At 58.4% G+C, this 22321-nt stretch overlaps 2 protein-coding genes across 2 annotated transcripts; both read right to left on the bottom strand.

The window, feature by feature from the left end:
- Positions 1–148: 148 nt before the first annotated feature.
- On the bottom strand, positions 149–4681 carry KCNK7 (potassium two pore domain channel subfamily K member 7). Its single transcript, XM_047775281.1, has 3 exons — positions 2974–4681; positions 701–1099; positions 149–507 (listed from the first exon to the last, which is right to left on the bottom strand). The coding sequence occupies exons 1-3, from the start codon at positions 3290–3292 to the stop codon at positions 302–304; spliced, it is 924 nt and encodes a 307-aa protein (XP_047631237.1). The 5' UTR covers positions 3293–4681; the 3' UTR covers positions 149–301.
- Positions 4682–4805: 124 nt separating this feature from the next.
- On the bottom strand, positions 4806–21965 carry MAP3K11 (mitogen-activated protein kinase kinase kinase 11). The gene is made up of 10 exons (XM_047775280.1): positions 20351–21965; positions 14930–15110; positions 14592–14740; positions 14311–14486; positions 13931–14174; positions 13324–13437; positions 12497–12632; positions 12313–12404; positions 6833–7237; positions 4806–5660 (listed from the first exon to the last, which is right to left on the bottom strand). The coding sequence occupies exons 1-10, from the start codon at positions 21090–21092 to the stop codon at positions 5323–5325; spliced, it is 2577 nt and encodes an 858-aa protein (XP_047631236.1). The 5' UTR covers positions 21093–21965; the 3' UTR covers positions 4806–5322.
- Positions 21966–22321: the final 356 nt, after the last annotated feature.

Below are 22321 nucleotides of genomic sequence, written 5' to 3'. Positions count from 1 at the left end.
CGACTCTAAGGGGGATGCGCAGGGTTTCAAATTCCGATGCCAGCGGAGGCCGGACCTCGGCCTTCAAAGGATGATGGGGTTTGGGCTGCTGACCGCTGTAGGGAAGTCTCATTGCAGAAGAAAAAAAAAAAAAGAGGAAAACATAGTCGGCCGTGTTGCTCATTTTATTTTTTATCAACACATTATTCCCTGAGGAAACACCTACCACTTCCCCTCCCACTTCCAAAGGCTTCTCCAGCCACTCCTGATGTCTTCCTCCTCCGGCTTCTCCACCTGAAAGGAGCTCAACTCCTGACACCTATCAGCAAGCTGGGGCCTGTCCTGCGGCTGCTTCCGGGGGTGGCAAGGTGCTCAGAGCCAGTTCATCTTGGCCTAGGATGCCAGCTTCGTCCTCAGCGTTCAAAGGGTCACTGGACCCAAAAAACTTCACCATGGCACGGACCTGGGGCAGCTCTGAGAATGTCTCCACAGCCAGGAGCATGGCCAGGAGTCCCAGGAGCAAGTAACCTGGGGAGGAGAGGTTACTAGGGCAGCTCCCGGCAAGTGACAGACTCTCACGATTCTCTAACACTGGGGCCCTGAAGCAGGTCCTAGCACTTGTGAGGCTCAGCCTCCCCCAGGGGCTTATGGGAGTTGTCGTCCAGGCTCCTCTTCCTCCTCCTCCCTGCCCTCCCTCATGCTCCTTGGCAGCTGGACTCACCTAGAAGTGCAAACTGGCCAAGGTGGTAAAGCACTGGATGTAGGCCACGGCCACGGCCAGGCAGCAGATCCCCCAGGCCGATGGTGCTGAGCGAGCCGAAGCAGAAGTAAATGGCCTCCAGTAGACTGCAGTCGCCCTGCAGACTCCACAGCACCAGGGCGGGCAGCAGCACGAAGGTACCAGCCACTAGCAGGCCCAGTCCAGCTGCCTGCAGCAGCGCAGCCCTGGCCGGTGTCAGCTGCCAGTGGATGGCTACCCAGGCACCCTGGCGGCTGAGCAGAGGCAGGAGGCATCGGCGCAGTGCAGCCACAAGGGCTAAGGAGGCTGGCAACCCCAGGGCTGTGTAGAGCACACAGAAGGCCTTTCCTCCTGCTGATAGCGGGGCCATGTGGCCATAACCTGGGGAGGAGAGAAACAAGATGTAGAAGATGTAGGTAATAACCAGCATTTGAGTGGCATGCCTGCTGGGTGCCCACTTTCCCCAGCCTCGCTCTGGCAGAAGGTTGCCCTCTGGTGGCTGAGATGGTCGGAACTGTTTGGGCCCATGCTCCGGCTCTGCTCCTCCCTTCACTGGGCCTCTTCTGCAAGTCCCTTAACCTCTATGGGCCACTCTTTTATTTTCTGAAAAGTGAAAGAATTAAAAGAGACACTCCTCTCGGCTGGGACAATTCTGAGAATTGCTGTCCTGCCCCAGAGGCAGCTTGGCTTCCTGAGAGATTCCTCAGCTCTGCCCTTGACTGCTACTTCCCCGAGTTCCCGTTGTGGCTCAGCGGTTAATGAAGCCAACTAGCATCCATGAGGATACAGGTTCGATCCCTGGCCTCCCTCGGTGGGTTAAGGATCTGGCACTGCCATGAGCTGTGGTGTAGGACATGGCCCAGATCCAACGTTGCTGTGGCTGTGCCATAGGCTGGCGGCTACAGCTCCGATTAGACCCCTATCCTGGGAACCTCCATATCCAGTGAGTGCGGCCCTAAAAAGACAAAAAGACAAGAGAAAAAAAAAATCAACTGGTACTTCCCAATCCAGCAGGTGAAATGTTTCATGGCCCAAAGGTGGATTGAGTCATCCTGGGAGCCAGGCCTTATGCTGGTCAGGGAGGCAGGCAGGAAAATCAGCCAAGACACCTGACATGAAAGGCTGCAACAGAGGTGCTGTGCATGAGAGGGTATTCAAGGCTGGAAAAGCAAAGGCAAAGGCAGGGAGAGGTGAGAAAATGGAGTGTTCTCGGGGAACAGGGTCGGTTGGTCCAGGGTTGTAAACTCGAAGGCCCAGAGGGGCCAGATATGAGACAAAAGGGAGTGGTGGGGACTGGGGTGGGCTGGAGAGCATTTACTCTGCTCCAAAGACAGGCCATTCTACTCCAGCCAGCATGTTCGCTTGCAGGGATTCTAGTTCAGTGCAAATAAGTTTCCCAATTTTTCCAAAAGAAGATGGAAAATAGACTTTAAAAAATATTTAGACATTTTGGGAGTTCCCATTGTGGCAGTCGGAAACAAATCCGACTAGGAACCATGAGGTTGCAGGTTTGATCCCTGGCCTCGCTCATCAGGTTAAGGATCTGGCATTGCCATGAGCTGTGGTGGAGGTTGCAGATGTGGCTTGGATCGGGCGTGGCTGTGGCTGTGGCCTAGGCCGGCAACTGTAGCTCCGACTCGACCCCTAGCTTGGGAACCTCCATAAGCCACAGGTGCGGCCCTAAAAATATTTTTTAAAATAAAAAAATTAAAATAAAAATATCTAGAAATTTTGCAGGAGAAACCCCCCACACGGCTGTGTGACCCATTGCCTTATTTTTCTGAGCCTTCACACATGCCCCTCCCTCTGCCAGGAATTTCTTCTTGTCTCATCTCCGTGCCCTCCTGCCTTGGTTAACATGGTGGGACTTCCTGCCCAGAGGCCATCCCTCACACCTGTCCCCAGTTTGTGGCCCTAATCTGTACTCGCTGGGTTCACTCCATTTCCCTCCATCCAAGAATCCATGCCACTATAGGTGTTCCCACTGTCGCCTCCAGCCCACGGGCTCTGGGCACCTCTCCTAGGTTTCCTGGGGGCTGGGGGTGGGGCTGAGGAGGCCACACCCCTTCTGGCAGTTGAAGTGGAGGCACCAGTTGGGGTGTGTTGGTGTGGGGAGCCTCAGCTGTGATGTCAGGCCTAACAGAGCCTGGGCTCTGTCTAGCACTTTGGAGCTGGGGGAAGGGCTGCACCCCCAGGGACCCCCAGGGAGCGGTGGCCCCAGAGCCCCTTCCTGCCCGGCTGCCTGGTGGCCTTACCGGTGGTGGTGAGGAGGCTGGCGGTGAAGAGCAGGGCCGAGGGCAGATCCCAGTTCCTGGCCTCGGAGCCATTGCCCAGGCTGGAAACCCCATGGGCCTGGGCGGCCAGGGCGGCACCCAGCAGCTCTTCCAGGGCCCCGGGGGGCAGGCAGACCCCATACTCCGCCTGGAAGGTGGCCAGCTCGGCCCTGAGGTTGGCCTGGAGCCGGAGTGCTGGAGGGCCCTCCAGGGCCTGGAGCACTGCAGCCCCGAGCCCCAAGGCCAGCAGGTGCCCCACAACCAGTAGCCCATATCGGGCCCAGGGCCTCAGAGCCCCCATGGGGCGCCGCCTGCCCGGAGTCAGGCGCTGTCAGAGGCGCTGAGGAGCTGACTGCTCCACCACCTCACCTGGGAGGGGCCGCCAGGGTGGGGCTGGGAGGAGGTGCTGCGTGGGTGGCTGGAGAGGGAGGGAGGCTGGGCCAGGAGCTGGGGGGAGCGGGCCTGGGAGGGCGAGGAGGCAGATGGGGCTTGGAGGTGAGCTGAGTCACTCCTCCCAGTTTCTGGGGCCAAGATGTTTCCCCAATTCCCTAAAGCTGGGTGGTCAGCAGGGTGGGGTCAGGGCAAGATGGAGAAGCCGAGGCCGAGAGGTAGCTGATGGGCCCTCTGTCCCACTGTCATGGTTCACTCAGGCCAAGCTCACTCACAGTCTCTTCACCCACTCAGCAGGGGATGACACCCCAAGGACACTAGGGGAGGGGACAGACACAGGTCTCTGCCCCCCTGCGGTACCCACAAGACACCTGGTAGTGAAGACACAGGTCAGGTTCATGGTCATGAGCTCACAGAAGGAAACGCCCTGGGTCCTGGGAGAGAGTTCTGGGGAGGGGAGGGTCATGGGAAAGCTCCTTGAGGACTGACTTTTCCTCTGGGGAAGAGCTTGGGTGGAGGGAGTGGGGGGGGGGGCTGGCTGTGGGCGGAGGGAGGGAGGGGGTAAGGACACAGGGCTTTGAGGCCAAGTGTGGCCCAGGGGACCTATGTTGGGGGTGTGGCTTGGGCAGCGGACTGGGAGAGGGATGGTGGGCCTTGGGGCTGGCAGGTGGGGCAGGGTGCTAAGGGGGAGTGGAGGACGCCTGGAGCACCCGGGACAGGTGAGGCTCCCTCTGTTCCTAAGCCTCCCTGGAAACTTTTGTGCCCCCTCCTGAGACCCTGCTGTCCTGAACACTGGAGACACAGAGACACACTGGCAGCCATGGAGTGTGTCGGGGAGAGGGCGGAGCAGGCAGGACTCTCATAAATACCCTAGGGTATGGTGTGTGTGTCGGGGGGGTAGTCTACAGACCCTTGTGGCAGAAAGAGAAGCGTGAGTGGAGCCAGGTGTCAGGGTGGGCGAGTCCTCCTGTGTCCAAACCATGGGAGAGACACAAATCCAGGACAAAACGCCAATATGCCGTCCAGAGGGCTGTGGGCTCCTGAGTTCAGGGAACCGAACTGCCTGGGGAGGGAGTGGCATGGCCAAGAAGGCGTCCCAGGGAAAGTGATGCTGTAGCTGGAACCCAAGGATGAGGAGAGACCACCCAGCAACAGGAAGAATAAGGGCAAATACAGTTGCTTGAAATGTGCGAAAGGCCAGGCAAGGGTGGGAGAAGATGGGTGAGGCCTGAGCGCGTGGGCGCCAGCAAGGCCTCAAGGGCCTCAAGTGCCTGATGATCAAGTCAACTTGATCCCAGGAGAGGGTGCGGTGCAAAGCATCCTGGCCTGGGCCCAGGCCAACTGCCACTGCACTGGGAACGTGAGGTCCCCAGGGTCACGTGATGGTCTGGACCCCCTGGTTACCTCCAAGAAAGGTGACAGGCTGTGCTTGGGGAGTTTATTTGGCTTCATCGGATCCCGAGGCCATGGCCCCAACCATGGCCAGGGCAGCAGGAAGGCACTCAGAGAGCCCCAGCCCCAGATGACCCCCAGGCGGGGGGTCCAGGCACTAAGTCCCGGGGCAGGGGCCACAGTAGCAGGACTTGGTCAAAAGTGCTGGTGACAGCTAAGGCCGGCCCCTCTCCCCTGCATCTCCCCTCCTCTCTGCACCTCCAGGGGGGGCAATTCCCTGAGACAGGCTCTGGTCCTCCTAACCAGCTGGGTACAGTGTGAGGCCCCAGTGGGGCGGGTAAGTTGGGGGACCCACAGGTTGCAGGTGTGGGGGTGCAGCCCCCCTCCAGTGTGAAGGCTTCCTGTGCAGTGTAGTGTTCCTGACCCCCCGAGGGGGCGGGGTCCCTGGGCGAAACCAGGGCAGCTAGAGAGGCCTGCCCGGCTCCTATTCCAGTGTATATGCTGAGGCTCCTCAGAGGCAGCTGGAGCGTGGGGAGCAGCCCGTCCCACTCAGGGCCCTGCCTCCGGTGCCCATGGGGCCTGGGCACCTGGGTCTTTGGTCTGTGCCCTGCAGTCCTGAGGGCCCCCCTGGAAGGGGTTGGCAGGTGGAGAGTCCCAGAAGGGGTCTGAGTCTGGGAATAAGGTCCAGGGTGCCCGGCGGGGCGCAGGCTGTGGCGAGGGCAGGGGTGAAGGCCGTGGCCCGGCTGATACGAAGCTCCACGGGTCGATGCGGCTGCGAAGGGGTGAGGGCCGAGGTCGGCTGATGAGGCCCAGAGGCGGTGAGCGTGGGGTACCAGGGGTGCCAGGGGCGGAGCGTGATATCCCTGGCGGAGGTGAGACAGCGCTTCCTAGGAAGGGAGTGGGAGGGGGTCCAGGGTCAGGCAGTCATCAATTCCTGGGTGTCCCCAGGAGGTGCTGCCTGCTCTGGGCCTCAGTTTCCTCATCTGCATAGTGAGCTTACTTGACTCTTGAATTCTATGGCCCTTCCTGCTCTGTAGGGCATCTATTTATCATGTAGCAGTTAAGAGTGAAGAGGCCTCTGGAGTTCCCCTGGTGGCTCAGTGGATTAAGGATCCGGCATTGCCGCAGGCTGCAGTGTAGGTCACCTAGTGTGGATGTGGCTGTGGCACAGGCTGGCAGCTGCAGCTCTGATTTGACCCCTATCCAGGAACTTCCGTATTTTGCAGGTGTGGCCCTAAAAAACAAAAAAAAAAAAAGAAAAGAAAAGAAGGAGTTCCTGACGTGGCTCAGTGGATAACGAATCCAACTAGGAACCATGAGGTTGCGGGTTCGGTCCCTGACCTAGCTCAGTGGGTTAAGGATCCGGCATTGCCGTGAGCTGTGGTGTAGGTTGCAGACGCGGCTTGGATCCCGCGTTGCTGTGGCTCTGGCATAGGCCGGTGGCTACAGCTCCAATTAGACCCCTAGCCTGGGAACCTCTATATGCCACGGGAGCGGCCCAAAGAAATAGCAAAAAGACAAAAAAAAAAAGAAGAAAGAAGAGAAGAAGAAAGAAAGAAGAAAAGAAAGAAGCATAGAAGAAAGAAAGAAAGAAAGAAAGAAAGAAAGAAAGAAAGAAGACAGTGAAGAGGTCTCTGATCAGCAGAGTCTGGGCTTGGATCCCAGCTCTGCCACTTACTAGTGGGAGCCTGGAGTCCCTTGATCCCTCCATGCCTTACATTTTATTCCCAAAATGGGTATAACCAGAGCTCCTAATTTACCATATGGTGATGATAATTAAGCGAGGCAATTTTCTTAAAGTACTAGGAACAGAGCCTGGCACAGGGAAGCAACCGGCACGGAGTTTTGCTATCCTCACGGTCATATCATTGTCACTTCTATTATTTCACAACCCGCTCCCAGCCACTGCATGGCTGCACTAGAACTTCGTTGGCTACATGCATCCTCAGCGCCCGAAGGGCACCTTTGGGTCCAGCAGACACCTGTGACCTCAGTCTCACTGCCTTGCACGACCCCACCGGCCCCTCCTCCCCTGGCTCACAGGCGGTGGACCACTCACCTCGCCTGCCCTCCTCGCGCCGGGGGCTCTTGGCTGACCGCTGGCCGGCGGGGACTCCCAGTTCCAGCAGCAGGGGCGCAGGGGCGGGCGGACCGGGGGCGTCTGGGCTCAGCGGGGAGGCAGGGGCGTCGGGCGTCTTGGGGGAGAAGCGGATGAGCGGGGAGGGGGGCGGCTCGGCGGCGGACGGCGTGGGTGGCGCGCGGGGCGTTGGCGAGGGCTCCCCGCGCTCGCGGCCCGGTCCCCCGGGCGGCTGCAGGTCGCGGCCCAGGCCCAGCGAGGCGAGCAGGGCGGTGCCGCGCAGTAGCGCGCGCTGGATCAGCTTGGGCGTCCCGGAGCCGCTGCCGCGCTCCGCCGGGCTGGGCCGCCGAGGCTCCTCGGGCTCCGGGCTCGGCCGCGGGGGGTTACCTGGCGATGGGCACACAGGTTAGGCTGACTTCTGCTCCCCACCAACATCTTCCCCGACTCCACTGCTCCCAGCCAGACTCCTCCCAGGCTACCTGCCCCGCGCGCGCACAACCTGTTGGGGCCTTTCCCAAGGGGTGAGTGGGGGCAGGGCAGCGCAGACGGAGGAGCCAGCGGGAGCAAAGCCCGGGAGGCAGTCTGGTGCCCTGGAGCCCAGAGAGGGTGGGTGGGCTGGAGAGGAGCTGGTTCTGCCGGGAAGCCAGTGGAGGCCAGATCACAGGGAGGCTGAGACCCGTGCGTGTGTCCACCCCCTGTCTGGTGGGGCAGCCCTCGCCCCCGCCCCCCCTTTTTACAGGCTGCACCTGCAGTTTGTGGAAGTTCCTGGCTAGGGGTTAAATCGGAGCTCCAACTGCTGGTCTTGGCCACAGCCACAGCAATGCCAGATTCAGGCCACCTCTGCGACCTACACCACAGCTTCCCTCAACGCTGGACCCTTAACCCACTGAGTGAGGCCAGGGATCGAACCTGTGTCCTCACGGATACTAGTCAGGTTCTTAACCCTTGAGCCACAACGGGAACTGCCAGCGCTGGCCCTTCTGCTTGCCTGCCCCTCCTCCAGCAGTCGTTTGTGTAGGGCACTCAGGTTAGTTCCACTGCACACAACAGCCCATAACCGTCTCTGTTCCAGAGATGAGAAAACTCAGGCTTGGAGAGGTTGGCTGTCTGGGACAGGCCTGAGCTCAGTGATTTCAAGGGCGTTATGTTGTTTGATTCTCACGCCCCAGGGGTTCCAGGCTCAGAGAGGTTAAGGGCTTAGCTAAACCTGTGCAGCCAGTAAGGGGTGGAGGGGGCCTCCAGGTAGGGGTGATAGAGCTTTTGGTTTCCACCACTGCCCATCCAGACTCGGCTCTGGATTTCAAGACACCTGTGCCCTAACCTGTGGGCCTGGGGTTGGCCTGACTCCCTCCTGACCACCTGGGCTGGGTCTGGGGAACCCACGATTGAGGAGGAAGGCTGGTCGGTAATGGCTCTCCCACAAACCCCAGTTTTGTCAGGTCCTCCTTAGCTCTACAGCCTGCCATGGCTCTCCACTGCCACTAGAAGAGTCCAAGCTTCTTGTCTGGGCTTTCAAAGCCTTCCCTCTCTTCTTTGGGCCTGCCTGGAGTAGAGCACTGGGCTGGTGTCCAGAGGAAGAAATGTAAAGCTGGGAAGAGTGAGCTTCTGCTATGAACCGGGACCGTGCCTGGGGTTCCTGTTCTCAGCCCCAACCCCTATCCCATCTCTCTTTCTTCTTTCCCTGTGGCATGTGGGAGTTCCTGGGCCAGGGATGGAATCCATGCCACAGCAGCAACCCTAGCCACTGCAGTGACAACTCTGGATCCTTAACCCACTGCACCATAAGGGAGCTCCCCATCTCTCTGATCCTCATCCGCTAGCCCACCCACCCCTGCCAGGGCCACTGCCTTCTAAAACACAAGTCTGGAGTTCCCGTCGTGGCGCAGTGGTTAACGAATCCGACTAGGAACCATGAGGTTGCGGGTTCGGTCCCTGCCCCTGCTCAGTGGGTTAACGATCCGGCGTTGCCGTGAGCTGTGGTATAGGCTGCAGACGCGGCTCGGATCCCGCGTTACTGTGGCTCTGGCGGAGGCCAGGGCCTACAGCTCCGATTCGACCCCTAGCCTGGGAACCTTCATATGCCGCGGGAGCAGCCCAAAGAAATAGCAAAAAGACAAAACAAACAAACAAACAAAAACCAAAAAAAAACCCCCAAAAAAACGCAAGTCTGCCAAAGACACGTCTCTGCTTAAAAACTCCCCCATCGATTTCCAGGCCCTTTCTGAACTGGCTCCTGCCTGCCTTTCCAGCTCCAGTCACTTGTCCATTCATTCAACAAACATCTGCTGGCCCATGTGCTGGGGCTACCCTGAGCTCCACAGACACAGGGATGCAGGCCTGGCTTCAGGCCTGTGACACCCCGAGTTCCAGTGGGGAATCCCTCTCCCCCAGGTGAGTCCCGCAGCTGCACACAGGCCACCGCCTCTGTCCAGCATGCCCGTCCCACCTCCGCTCTCAGTGATCCCTTCTTTGCCATGCAAGACCCAGCTGAGCCGTCCCATCCTCTGTGATGCTGTGACAGGGTGATTTGCCAATAAAGTACACATTTGGTCTTCATCTCATTCCTGTTACAGGATTCCCAAGACCCTTAGAATTTCCTGAGCGTTAGGCTGATAAAGGCGAAAGGAGCACGTTTCGTCATTCATAACAAGCTTCTTTTAACCACATCTGAGTTCATGTTGATGTGGTCCTTTTCGGAACGGCTCCTAAGGATGGGATCTGGTTGCCAGGGGAACAAAATTTGCGATGAGTGGGTGGGAACTTTCAGTCTCCACCTGCACGGGGAGAGGAGGGCTGGAGACCGAGTCCTATCACCAAGGGCCAATGGTTTAACGCATCAATCATGTCCATGTAATGAAGCCTCCATAAAAACCTTAGCCAAAGGGTTCAGGGAACTTCTGGGTTCAAAGGAGCTGGGATAGCAGCAGCGCGCCTGGAGAGGGCACGGAAGCTCTGTGCCCCTCCCACAGACCCTGCCCTCCGAAACTCATTTGCTTGCTCTTGATCTGTATCCTTTATGATAAATGGTCATCTAAGAAGGGTAAATGGTTTTCTGGCATTCTGTGAGCTCTCTAGCAAATGATCAAATCTGAAGAAGGGGGTCGTGGGAGCCTCCGATTTATAGCTGGTTGGTGAGGAGCACAGGTGACAACGTGGACTTACAACTGGCATCTGACACTAACTCCAGGTGGGCAGCATCAGAACTGGATTGAACTGTAGGACACGCAGCTGGTGGCCCATAATTGGCAGGTGTGGGGAAAACTCCCACACGTGTCAGACATGGAGTCCAGCGCAGAGGAAAACAAGAGCGTTTCCCCTTTTTAGAAGCCTTGCCAGACTCCTCCATAAGCTGTGTGGTTCTGGCACATGTTCTACCTTGAACAGCCCTAACCCCTACCCCCCGCCCGCCATACTACTCTCTGCTGTACTTGTTTCCTTGTGAGTCAGCCTCTTCCAACAGACAAGGCCCTCCCAGAGGTCGGGGCCGTGTTCCTCTCTAGACCATCGACGCCTGGCTCATAATAGGTGTCAATACATGTTTGATGGCAGGATCCATTCATGCAGGCCTGCGACAGCCACACAGGGTGATTGCTATTAGCCCATTTTACAGGTGAAGAAACTGATCATCTACGGTGCTCTTAAAGAGAACGGGGGAAAAACACGTTTAAAAATGGGACCAAGCGAAGTGAAGATGGAGGTTAGGACACAATCTGAGAATGGAAAGCAGTTCCTGAGGTCACTATGCTGAGAAACTGGGGTCCCCAGAAGTAAGTGACTTGCCCAAGGTAACTCGGCGAGGAGTTTAATTTGCCACTGAGCTTCCTGGCAGTAAGAACTGGCAACCCTATTGTTAAGGAGAAAGCAGAAAAGCCATTCTTGACCCAGAGAGGGAGGTGACATAGCTTCCGTGGGGCCTCATGGAGAAGACCCAGCCTCGTGATAATTAGCGGCTCCAGGGCAAGCTCACGGGCAGTCACTGCGACTGCAGGGTGGCTGCACCCACCAAAATGCAACTCACTGCAACCAGTTTCCCCGGGGCCAGAACATCCAGGAAGGGCTGGAGGCTGGGAGTCAGGGCTCCCCAAGGTTGTGGCTAATGCCTGGGACAATCTCACAGGTCTTCTTTGATGCTTAGCCAGGTTTGTGACTGCGTGGGTGGTTGAGAAGTCAAGGTCATGCATTCTTATGGGCCCAGGATGGGAGTGGAGTGCGGGTTTGCACTGGGGAAACCAAGTCCTCCGCCAGCAGCTGAGCTGGGACAGGTGCTATCATTTTAGGTGAGGGGAGCAAGCTGGAGGAGGGGGTCCAGGCCTTGTGCTCCTGCTCCCGGGAGCTCGGGGAGGGCGAGACCAAAGAGGTTTGCAGAATATGATCAGGGGCTGCTTCCACCCCCGCACCCAGGTTGTGGGACCTCAAGTTCTCTACTGACTCTCTGGCCTGGTATATTCTAGAACAGGTGACGCTAAGCCTTCCAATTCTCAGTTCTGCCCCTGCAGCACAGCCAACTTGGGGCAATGCAACTAAGGGAGCAGAAAACGGTGGGGGCAGACGGGGGTCCAGGGAGGGCTCTGCCTCTCTTGTCAGACTATTTCAAAGCACTTAACTCCCAGTTTTCCCCTGTATAAAATGAAACAGAGGAGGGAGCCAACCCATGTTCGCTGTTCTTATTACTGCGAATTGGAGCTCAGGTAATGGTGGAGTTGAGGGGCTGGGTGGGGCGAGAAGAGTGAGTGTAACTTGTTAGCTGAACAGGACTCTGGTCTGATAACAGCTCAGCCTGGTCCTGCATTCTGGCTGTGAGAAGCAGCTGGGGGCTCTAAAGGGACCTACAGGCAAGGGAGACCACAACTTTCCAGTCCCTGCCAATGCTGCACAGTGCTGAGCGGAGCCCTTCACATGGAAACCCCACTTTCTGCTGATACCACCCCACCACCGCGTTCCAAAGAGTTTGGATGTGAGAAATCCTTTCTTCAAGTCAAAGCTTCTGGGGAACCTCACCCGGAGCATGGGAGTCAAACTCTCTCGGGGTCAAAATCCTTAGCTGGGGGCTTCAGATAGATTACTCCTCAGAGCCTCAGTTTTCTCATCTCTCAAATGGGTATAATAATCCCTCCCAGGGTTGTGGCTTGGATGGAACGCCTGGCACACATTTCATGCCCTCATCATCGTGGAGAACAGAAAAGCCCAAAACTGCCCCAGATGCAGTGAGAGTGGGCCCTCGATCCCCACCTGTTCAGCTTTCTTATCCACTTTTCCACCTACAGGTTTCTCAGAAGAGATTCTGATAAGCATAGACTCTGGGCCCCCTGAGGCCTAGGCTGGATCCAGCTCAGTTGTGGGCATATAGGTCAGGCCTGGGTTCTAGGAACAGCCTGCCTTGCCTGTTGGCTTCTTGCAGCCTCCCCACGTACCTGCAGGAGTGCAGCAACAGTATGGGGGAGAGGGGGAGCAAAGCCACTCACCATTGAGCACCGGGGGTGTGGAAGGAGATCCTAAGGGGGATGAGTCATCTGAATCCAGGTACCACGTGGCTTCGTCCATGCGGGACCTTCTCCTGGTAGGGGGATGGGAAGGAGGATGTATGTTGTGAACCTCAGGACTGTTGGGAGGCGCATGATGCTGCGTGGGTGACACTCAGGCACTCACCTCCCGTTCTGGGCTTCTCCGGGCTTGGGGGAACTGGGACCCCAGGCCCAGTATGCTCGCCGCTCTCCATTGCTCGAGTCCTCCAGACGCCGTGGGGACTGTCGGCCCCATGCCTGGCCTTGTTCTGCAGGCTCCACTGTGGTGCGCGTGGGGTGGGGGTGGGGGGCAGAAACCAATGGCATCTGAGCTGAGGTCAGGCACCCTGATCCTTGTCCTCCCATCATGAGAGTCAGGTTTCAGGGGCAACTTCTTAAAGGATGGTAGGTCACCCTTACCATTCCCTGGGTGAGCTTTGGGGCAGAGAATCTGCACAGAACTGGAGTGGGGTAGGTGGGTGTGGGTCCTGGGACTGGCAGAGGGGTGGGCCCTCTCATCTAGTCCTTCAGCTGGCATTGCTGCTTAGCAGTTAGTCCGGATACTGCTATAAACTGCCTGGGTTTGAATTCTGACTCTTGCCCCTTAAACTAGCTGTGTGGCAGTAGGCAATTACCTTTTTCACTTTTCTCATGAATAAAATTTAGATAATAACAAGAATATCCACCTCACAGGGTTACTGTGAGGAATCACGTTAATGCTATCAAAGCATTTGGGAAAATGAGTGGTACACAGCGTCACATGATTGTTAGACAGAAAAGAAATTGTAAAATGAATGCTCCTTGGAGAACTCAAAGGTACCAGTTTAGACAGATAGGGTAGGAAGTCTGGGAGGTCGGAGGAAGAGGAAGAAACAGCGGGTGGAATCCACTTCCAAGGATAAGGTTTGGCAAAAGGATGAGGGCTGCCATGAAGGGGGGAGGGCATGGGCAAGGGGAGGCGAAGTTTCTTACATTGGATGGCCCGGAACCTGGGGAAGGTGGGCGAGTCGCCGGCCCCAACCTCGAAGACGTTTCTCCTCCTGTCCAGGCCGGGGGAGGCCTGCACGGTGATGCGGTGTTTGAAGTCTGGGGTTGGGGGAGGAAGCAGAGGGCAGGTTTGTAGTGAAGGAGAGAAAGGATTGTAACCCGCAGGGGCCCTCCTCTGGCTCCCAGGCCACGCAGGCCGTGCTGGCACTGGGTCTGGTACGCTGGGTGGGTGACTGGGGCCAGCCTCACTGCCTTCCTGGGCCCGAGGCTGTCGGGCAGACTTCCACGCAGAGCACAGCGAAGTTGCAGATTCCCAGGAGGCGGCCCACCCCGCCCCCTTGGCATTCCCAGAACTTTCAAGAGCCCCGCCCCTTCCCGGCCGCAGCCACTCCCAGGCCCTCATGCAAATATTCCCGCCATAGCCCGCCCACAGGCGAAAACAGACACTCGGTCCCACCCTTTCCAGCCTGAGCTCACAGGCCCACCCACCAGCACCCTAGACCAATCCCAGTGTGGCCAGCACCCAGGCCTGACCCCACCCCGCCGCCTAAGAAACCAATGGCAGGGCGGCAGGCTGGGGCCCGCCCCTTACCCAGCGGCATGCTGATACGCTCGCCGCCGTCGCGCGCGCGGAGTTTGCTGCGCTTGAAGGTACCGCGGCGGCGGCGGACGTGCGGCCGCTCGCGGTCAACCTGCTGCAACAGCAGCGTTAACTCGCGCTCGAACACTTCCAGCTCCCACTGAGCCAGCAGGTGCTCACGCCGCCGCAGCTGCTCCGCCTGTGACCGCTGCTCACGTGCCGCGCGGGTCAGCTCCTCCTCGCGGCTCAGTAGTTCCTGTGTCCGGGACAGTGAAGGCGGTGGAATCAGCCCGATACGGTCCCGGGCGCTCACCCTCACCCCCTGCTCCGTAGAAACCAGGGAGACATTCCTTCCGGGCGGATCCTTCCAACCCTGGGACCCCGACTCCTACCTTTTCCTTGGCCCGCAGCTCGTCGAAGAGGCCTTGGATCTCGCGCTTCCAGCCTTCCTGCATGGAATGGAAGGAGTCTCGCGGCATTTCCCGCAGCACCTGAGCCTCCAGCGCCTCCAACTGTTGAAGGATGGAGGCGAAGTCGGGCCTGCGGTGGGGGTCCTGCGCCCAGCAGTCTGAGGAAAGGGAGTGGAGGGGGACCAGATTAAGAAGGGTTCTGGACGTGGATACGTCCTGGGCCAAGGAGCTCTGCCCCTCAACCTCCTGCCCCATCCCCTTACCGGCCATGAGCTGTGCGAAGGGCTCGGGGCAGGTGGAAGGGATGGGCAGTGTGAGCTTGTTAACGGCCACTCCATAGGCTACAGCAAGGCAGTCGATGCCACGGTAGGGCACCTCCCCAGTCAGCAGTTCCCACAGCAGCACCCCAAAGCTGTGGGTGAGACAAAGGCTCTGTGTCCCTTTCTCTACTTATTCATCGCCATTTCACCCCAAAGCAGCCAACAGCTAAGTGGTTTGTATCCCTCCCCCTGGGCTCTGCTTGCTTGCCCGGCCCTAGATTTTGGCAGCCACCTCTGCCTTCTGCAGTCCCATATCTGTCCAGCCTCCACCCAGACCTCACCTCCAGACATCGCTGCCCTTAGAGAAGGTGGAGGCCTTGATAACCTCAGGAGCCATCCAGGCATAGGTGCCCGCAGCACTCATTTGCGTGGTTTTGTGCCACTCGCGGGCCAGGCCGAAGTCAGTGATCTTCAGGGTCTTGTGCTCCATGTCGTCACCTTCAATGGGCTGCAGCAGCAGAACTGGGGAAGGGAAGAGGCAGGCTCAGGCGGTGGGGACAAGGGAGGAGCTGGCAGCAAAGTGTCATTTGATAGACATCCTGGCTGGTTACTGGGGGCACTGAGGTGAACGGGTCTAGATCTTGCCCTGGAAAGCTCGGAGCTGGGGTTGGGGTAGAATCAGATAATCATGACAATGCTGGGAAACAGGGCTACCAGGGGCCAGGCATTTTACACACTCAGCACCAGCACTCACACACACACACACACACACACAAATCTATGAGGTAGACATCATTATGCCCCTTTTGCAGAAGAGGAAACTGAGCAAGGACCTGATTTAGCCAAAGTCATATGCAAATAAAGCAGATATCACAACCCGGTCTGTGTGGTTCCAAAGCCAGTGCTTTAACTTTCCCCCAACACTGCACTGAATAGAAACGGGCAACCTGGCAGCCTCTCAGCATTTGTGGCTTTGATTTCAAGAGAAACCTGTCTTGTCATTTTGCTGAGGCAGGAGTGTGAATCAGAACCTCCCTCGGGGTGGGGAGCAGGAGGGAACCCCCTGGTGAGAAAGGAAGTGCAGCAGGCACTGGGGCGGCCCCTGGTGCCCAAATCCCACTGGCCAGTGCGGCCACTCCCAGGGCAAGGAAAGACTCCAAAAGCTATCAGTTGGGTGTGAAGAGGAAGGATGGGGATCTAAGAAAGTGGTGGTTCTTGGCCAGAAAGGAGTTTGGGACAAATATAGGAGTGGATGGACTTGGCAGGGGCTGGTGGCTTTGTCCCAAATGGGGCCACCAGACTCTGTTCGGAGAGGAGAAACAGCAACTTGCAAATCTCTTACGGGGACAAGCATGGCTCAAAGGGGAGAAGTTTTCGAGGAATAAAAAGAGGGCAAAGTCATAGAATTCTCAAGGGTCTGAGGAAGCCTCTCTCTTTTTCTTTTTCGTTTTAGGTCCACACCCGCGGTACATGGAAGTTCCCAGGCTAGGGGTCGAATTGGAGCTACAGGTGCCGGCCTACGCCACAGCCACAGCCACGCCAGATCTGAGCCGAGTCTGCGACCTACACCACAGCTCACGGCAACACCAGATCCTTAACCCACTGAGCGAGGCCAGGGATCCAACCCGCAACCTTGAGGTTCCTAGTTGGATTCGTTTCCCCTGAGCCACGACAGGAACTCCCAACCTCTCTTTTTTTCTGATTATAACCAACTGCGTTGCAGAGAATCCACATCCAAGCCAACTAGACTTCTGAGCACATGTCGTTCCAGGGCACACCTTCCAGCAATCCTGCCCAGGGCAGCAGCACCACAATGGAGGCAGCACAGGATACTTGGGGCTGATGGGGCAGGGGAGACGCGTACCTAACACAGCCTGGTGAATCAGGGAAGACTTCTCAGAGGAGGTGGCAGAACCAGGGTATTCACTTTTCTAGGCCTAAGGCCACAACTCCTGATCTTGCTGCTGGCCAAGCTCTCTGGCTCTGTGGGGCCATCTGGCACTGCTGCCCAGCCCCTCCCTGCTGTCCTTGGCTCCCAAGGCCCCTGGCTGCTTGTGCTGTTTCCTTTAGGGCCTCCCCACCCTTGGCCTTTTCAATGCCGCCGTTCTGTGGAGCCTGGCCTCCCCTCAACCTCGGCCCACTGCCCCAAGACAGTGGCCTGGCCTCTCCCACATTTGGAACTCCAGGCCAGAAGTCAATCCAGCTGCCAGTCAGCTGCCCCACCTGATCTCTGTATGCCCCCAACAACCACCTTCCTCCCGCACCGTGCCCCACTGTGGCTACAGCACATCTGCCTGCAATCTCCAAATTCAGACAACGGTCCTGCAGTGCACCCTCTCCTCTGAGAGCCAGACTGGGGCTGAGTCCTAAATCATTAATAAAGCTGAGGATGACAACAACACCCACCCGAGGGTCATCATGAGTATCCAACAGGATCATGCTTTTAATTTATTTATTTTTCTTTTTCTTAGGGCCACACCTGCAGCATATGGAAATTCCCAGGCTAGGGGTCAAACTGGGGCTGCAGCTGCTAGCCTACACCGCGGCACAGCAACGAGGGTTCTGAGCTTCATCTGCGACCCACCGCCCAGCTTGTGGCAATGGCAGATCGTTAACTCACCGAGTGAGGCCAGGGATGGAACCTACCTCCTCATGGATACTAGTGGGGTTCTTAACCCACTGAGCCACAACGAAAAATCCAGGATCATGCTTTTTTTTTTTTTTTTTCTTTTTCGCCTTTTCTAGGGCCGCACCTACGGCATATGGAGGTTCCCAGGCTAGGGGTTGAATCGGAGCTGTAGCCACCAGCCTACACCACAGCCACAACAACGCAGGATCCCAGCTGCGTCTGCAACCTATACCACAGCTCACGGCAACGCCAGGGATCAAACTCACAACCTCATGGTTCCTAGTCAGATTCGTTAACCCCTGAGCCACGATGGAGACTCCAGAGGATCATGCTTTTTAAAGCCTTAGTGCAGGGTCTGAGATTCAGCACGAGTATACCAACTGCCAGCTGCCCTAAAAATTCTGCTTCAAGTCTCATGTTGACTCTCTCCTCTCCAGCCTCTCTCACAACTTACTCCCAGCTTCGCAACAGCCTGCCTGGCTGCTGGACACCCAGAATCAGATCACTGAGCAAGGTCACTCTAAAGAAGAACCACAGGAGGCTGGGGCAGGTGGCTGGAGATGGACCAGGCAGAGGGGTGTGTGTGCTGGGGGTGGAGAGGGTCTCCCTGCTCCTCTGGTGCCAGGACCCACCCACCCTCTTGAAGACCAAGCCCTGCTGCTACTTGGCCAGGTCTCTAGCCACTCGTGGTACCTCACAGACCGATGAAGTACTTTCTGCGCCAGCATCTCAAGTGGGGAGGCCAGCCTCCCTTTTTCAGTCAGGTAATCTGAAGCCAGAGGGGGGCAGCAACTCGAAGTCTCAGGATATCTTTGTATTGATGGCCTTTCTGCCACCTCCCGTCCAGACTTGACCTGACACCCACGAAGCCTCATCCTCACCTGCTAGGCCTCTGCTTTTATCTAAATGCCTTGAATTTGTCCAACCCAAGTTGCTCTCCTGGTGTCTGATGCAGACGTTGGGACGGGGCGGCTAGGGGTCCCTGGGAGGAGAAGGGGCTAGAGATTCTCCTCCCAGCATCCCCTCAGGGTACTCTGTCCTCCAAAGGGGACCCAGCCTCCAGCCCCCTCCCTGGGCTGCCTCTGGATCTTGGGAGGGGCCTGGGCAGCTCACACCTCTTCCGCTTCCCTCCCATGGTCCTTACTTCTTCTTTCTGGGAGGCCTGGCCCAGGTCTCCAATTGGGGGGTGGGGGGGCGTCCTTTGGGAGAGAATCGGGGGAGGTCAGGCCCAGGCCGGGCTGGCTGGTCAGTCCTGTGACTCGTGGGCCCAGAGAATTCCCCCTCCTCTCCCCACCAGGCTTCCTCACAAGGCCCCCATTGTCCAGGAAAATCACGCCATTGTTTCCTGCTTGTGCCCCCCCCCAACCCAGGGACTCCCCCCTCAATCCTGCAGACAGCACCCTGGGCCTAGGACTGGGGTCTGCGAAGTGGGAGGCCAGGCTCAGCCTTGCTGAGGGCACCCTGCCTGCCCTATACCACCACCCAGACGCTGGGAGGGAAGCAGAGAACTGGGGGCGGGGGAGTGGGGGTGTGATCCCTGGCTCCTTCCTCTCCCACAAACCCCCCACCCCCAGCTCTTTCCTCCCCTGCAGGCAGCTGGGCTGGGGAGAGAGCAGAGGCTGGAGCAGGGGCAGGAAGCCGGCTCGGGGGCAGCAGGAAACGCAGGAAGCGGAGGGGAGGGTGGGGAGCAGGGGCCTGGGCTATTGTTCCATTTTTTCTGGAAAGAAAACTAGAGGAAAAACAGAAGACGGGGGTCCCCTCCCCCCAGGCCTTCGGGGAATCCCCCTCGGGATGGGCAGGGAGTGGGGGTCCCTCGATGGCTAGGGCCAGAAGCGAGGCTGAGAGGTGGGAACTGCGCCCCACTATGGATGAGAGGAGTGGGTGGGGTGGCTGGCAGGCCCCCCCAAGGCCCCTGTAGCCCTTGTGAAGATTTGGAGATCACTGGGCCTGGTGTTCTGCCCCCCCACCCCAACCCTGAGCCCCTTAACCACGGTCAGCCCAGGCTAGGAGGCTCCAAATATCCTTGCGCACCCTTCCAAGAGCCACCCCTGCCTCTCCAGTGACCCCACTGGTCCTCCCTGCACTTCCTCTGGCTCTACAGGCCCAGTCCGTGTCCCCACTGCTGTGCTCAGTCCTGCCTCCTTGCCTTTGCTCTCATCAGGCCCTGCGGGGACATCCACCTGGGTGCCTCTTGGAACACTCCCGGCTCTGGGCCTGGTGTCAAGCTTGCCTGCTTCAGAGAGCCCTCTGAACCTGTCACTTGCTTGTCTTGGGCCGGGCAGCACGTGCGACCTGAAATGGCTGGAGATGGAGTGCCTTGCCCCTGAGTCTCCCTTAGCCCCGCCACGCCCACTCCAAATGCTGATTCCAGGCGAAGCCCTCTTAGTGATCCAGCTTTCAAATGTCCACACCCATGGTGGATGACCCACTGCGTGCCAGGTGTCAGATACCCGTGTGCTAAGCCGCTTCACACTCCCAAACATTCCCTTTTTACGGAGACTGAAATCAGAGCTCTGAGTTGAAATAACCAGCTAGAGATGGTGCAGCCAGGGGTAGGAGTGGGGCCAGAATTCCATCCCTGGCCCCAGTTTTGGCCACAATGGGGGGGCTTGCCCCTTTGAGATTTCTCTTCTGGAGAAGCTGCCCCTTTACTGTGGGTGCGTGTGAACTTCAAGGGAGTTCCCTGAAGATGAGGGGTGCCAGCGCCCAGGACTCGCCTCCCCTGAGCTAGTGGCCACGTATGGTAGGCAGGTTGCTTATGGTCCGCTCGAGAGACCGTGGTGTTTGGAAGTTCCCAGGCCAGGGATCGAACTCGGGCCACGGCTGTTGCCAGAGACATAGCCCTGGCAATGCCGGATCCCTGATCCACTGAGCCGCCAGAGAACTCCGAGATTCCCATTTTTTAACTTGGCAGCTGTGAGCTGGGGTTAGGGACTCCTGCTGGGGCTCTGTTGGGTGCCTGGGGTTCCTGCTTTGGCACTGATGTGAGCCTACGGGTCCCCCCAGGGAACTGGGACAATCCTTGGGCAGGAGCTGCCACTTCTAGGAAACCCCTGGGTCGGCTCAGCTAAGAGCTGGCAGCAGCTGTCTGCTTGGGCCATGCCACCCTCCGGCCACGCTCCCCCGAACTCACTGTTGTTGGACTTGAGGTCTCGGTGGATGACAGGCACCAGGGCCTCGCAGTGCAGGTAGTGCATTCCACGGGCAATCTGCACAGCCCAGTTGACGAGCACATGGGGGGGCACGCGCCGCCCAGCCAGGGCACGGCTCAGGGGCCCACCGGCAGCATACTCCATCACCAGGCACAGGTTGGGCTCCTCCAGGCACACGGCCTTGAGAGCAATGATGTTGGGGTGTGCCAGCATGGCGAAAAGCCGAGCCTCCTGTCGCACGCTCTCAGCTGTCACACTGATGTCCTCGTCGGGGTCCTGGCGAGCTGCCTTCACGGCCACCAGCTCACCCCGCCAGCTGCCACGGTAGACCTTGCCGAAGCCACCGATGCCAATCACCTCCTCCAGCCGCAGCTCCTGGAAGCTGGCCATCTCGCAGGGGGGGGGACCACCGCCCCGAGACACATAGTTGGACGGAAAGATGCCCACCTGGCCACCTACCTGGCCCGCCCACCAGCCCTCATCACCCGAGATAGCTGCATCTCGGGACAGCACCTCCACTCGGTCGCCCTTCCGCAGGGCCAACTCGTCCTGCCCATTGGGCTCGTAGTCAAACAGGGCTGTCCACACAGGGTTGGCATAAGCTGCAGCCTTCGGGGACCCCTCTGGCCAACCTCCGCTGCCACTGCCCCCGCTGCCCCCATTGCCACTGCTGTTCCATGACCCCAGGGGGCTCTTGAGGAAGAGGTTCTTCAAGGGCTCCATAGCTGGGAGCTGGCACTGGCGGGTGTGGGGGACCTTCCCTGGGTGCCCCGGTCCCCACCCTTGCTGACGGCCGAGGCCCTAGTCCCGGAACCTGGGCATCCGAGCCCTGGCCCTCAGCCCCAGACCCACGCCTCTCTGGGGAGCCAGGAGTGTCGCCTCCCGGCCCACCGCATCTCGGACTTCCGGAGGAGGGCGACCTAGGGAAGCAGTGTGGTCAGGCTGGGGGGGTGGACCCCCAGGGCCTCCGATGTCTCACCATGGCCGGCACAGAGGGGCCCGGGCGTCCCTCAGTCCAGAGCAGTCCTTGGAGCCCGGCTCCAGCACCCGCCAAGTGAAAGGTGGGGCCAGCGAGGGGCAGTGCCTGGACTCCCGTTGGGTCTCTGCGCAGGGGGGTAGCTGGAGTGTCTCTAGGTTGAGCTGCCTCTTCCTGGCTCAGCTCTCGCGACCCAATGGCTCCAACCCCGTTCCCTTCTTCCTCCTCCCTTTGTACTTTGGCCCCGGGGGCGGGAGGCAGAGGTGGAGGGTGGAGTTTCACTTTTTTCCGCTGTTCTCTCTCCTGCAGGAAACAGCATCAGATGACGCGGGCGGGTAGCACCGCTCTCCTCCCAGAGGCTGCAGGGCGATTTGGTCTGGGAGTTACCGGGTAGGCGGGCAATGAGAGGCAGAAGGAGAGGAAGTGTAGCCCGTAGCCCCCACCTCCCGTGACAACAGGTTTAAGGTCGAGGTTGGTTTCTGCTAAGGAGGGACCGTCCCCGCCCTCTACGTCTGCATCTGTAAAACTGGGGGAAAGATCCTGGCTTGGGAGAGGGGCAATCCCGAGTGTGGTTCTTGGCTCCGAAGTTGCAGGGCCGTGTGACCCTTTCTCTGCGCTTCATTCCCTTCATGTCTGAAACTGGGGCCAGGAGCTCCGCTTTGCAGAGCCGGCAGTGGGGGTAAGGCAAGAATGGAGAACGGAACTGGCTGCACTTGGAGCTCTTGGAACGCGTTGTCTAAGATTTACTGCTTCCCTTCACCTGGGAAACAATTCATGCCTCTCCCAAGAAGGGATGGAAACCTGAGACTGTGCTCCTGAAATGTGCCCAGTGATGGCACTTGGAATAGCTAAATCGCTCTCGCAACCGCTGGACGGACCCCCTTGCCTTGAGCCTGTCACTTTAAGAAAAACGACACTCTCCTATTTCGACTAGTCCTGCCTGTTCTCTCTACACTCTGAGTTTGAGCTCTGACCC

This window comes from Phacochoerus africanus, chromosome 4 (assembly GCF_016906955.1).
Source record: "Phacochoerus africanus isolate WHEZ1 chromosome 4, ROS_Pafr_v1, whole genome shotgun sequence".
NCBI classification, from domain to species: domain Eukaryota; kingdom Metazoa; phylum Chordata; class Mammalia; order Artiodactyla; family Suidae; genus Phacochoerus; species Phacochoerus africanus.
This window is presented reverse-complemented; position numbering and strand designations above follow the sequence as displayed.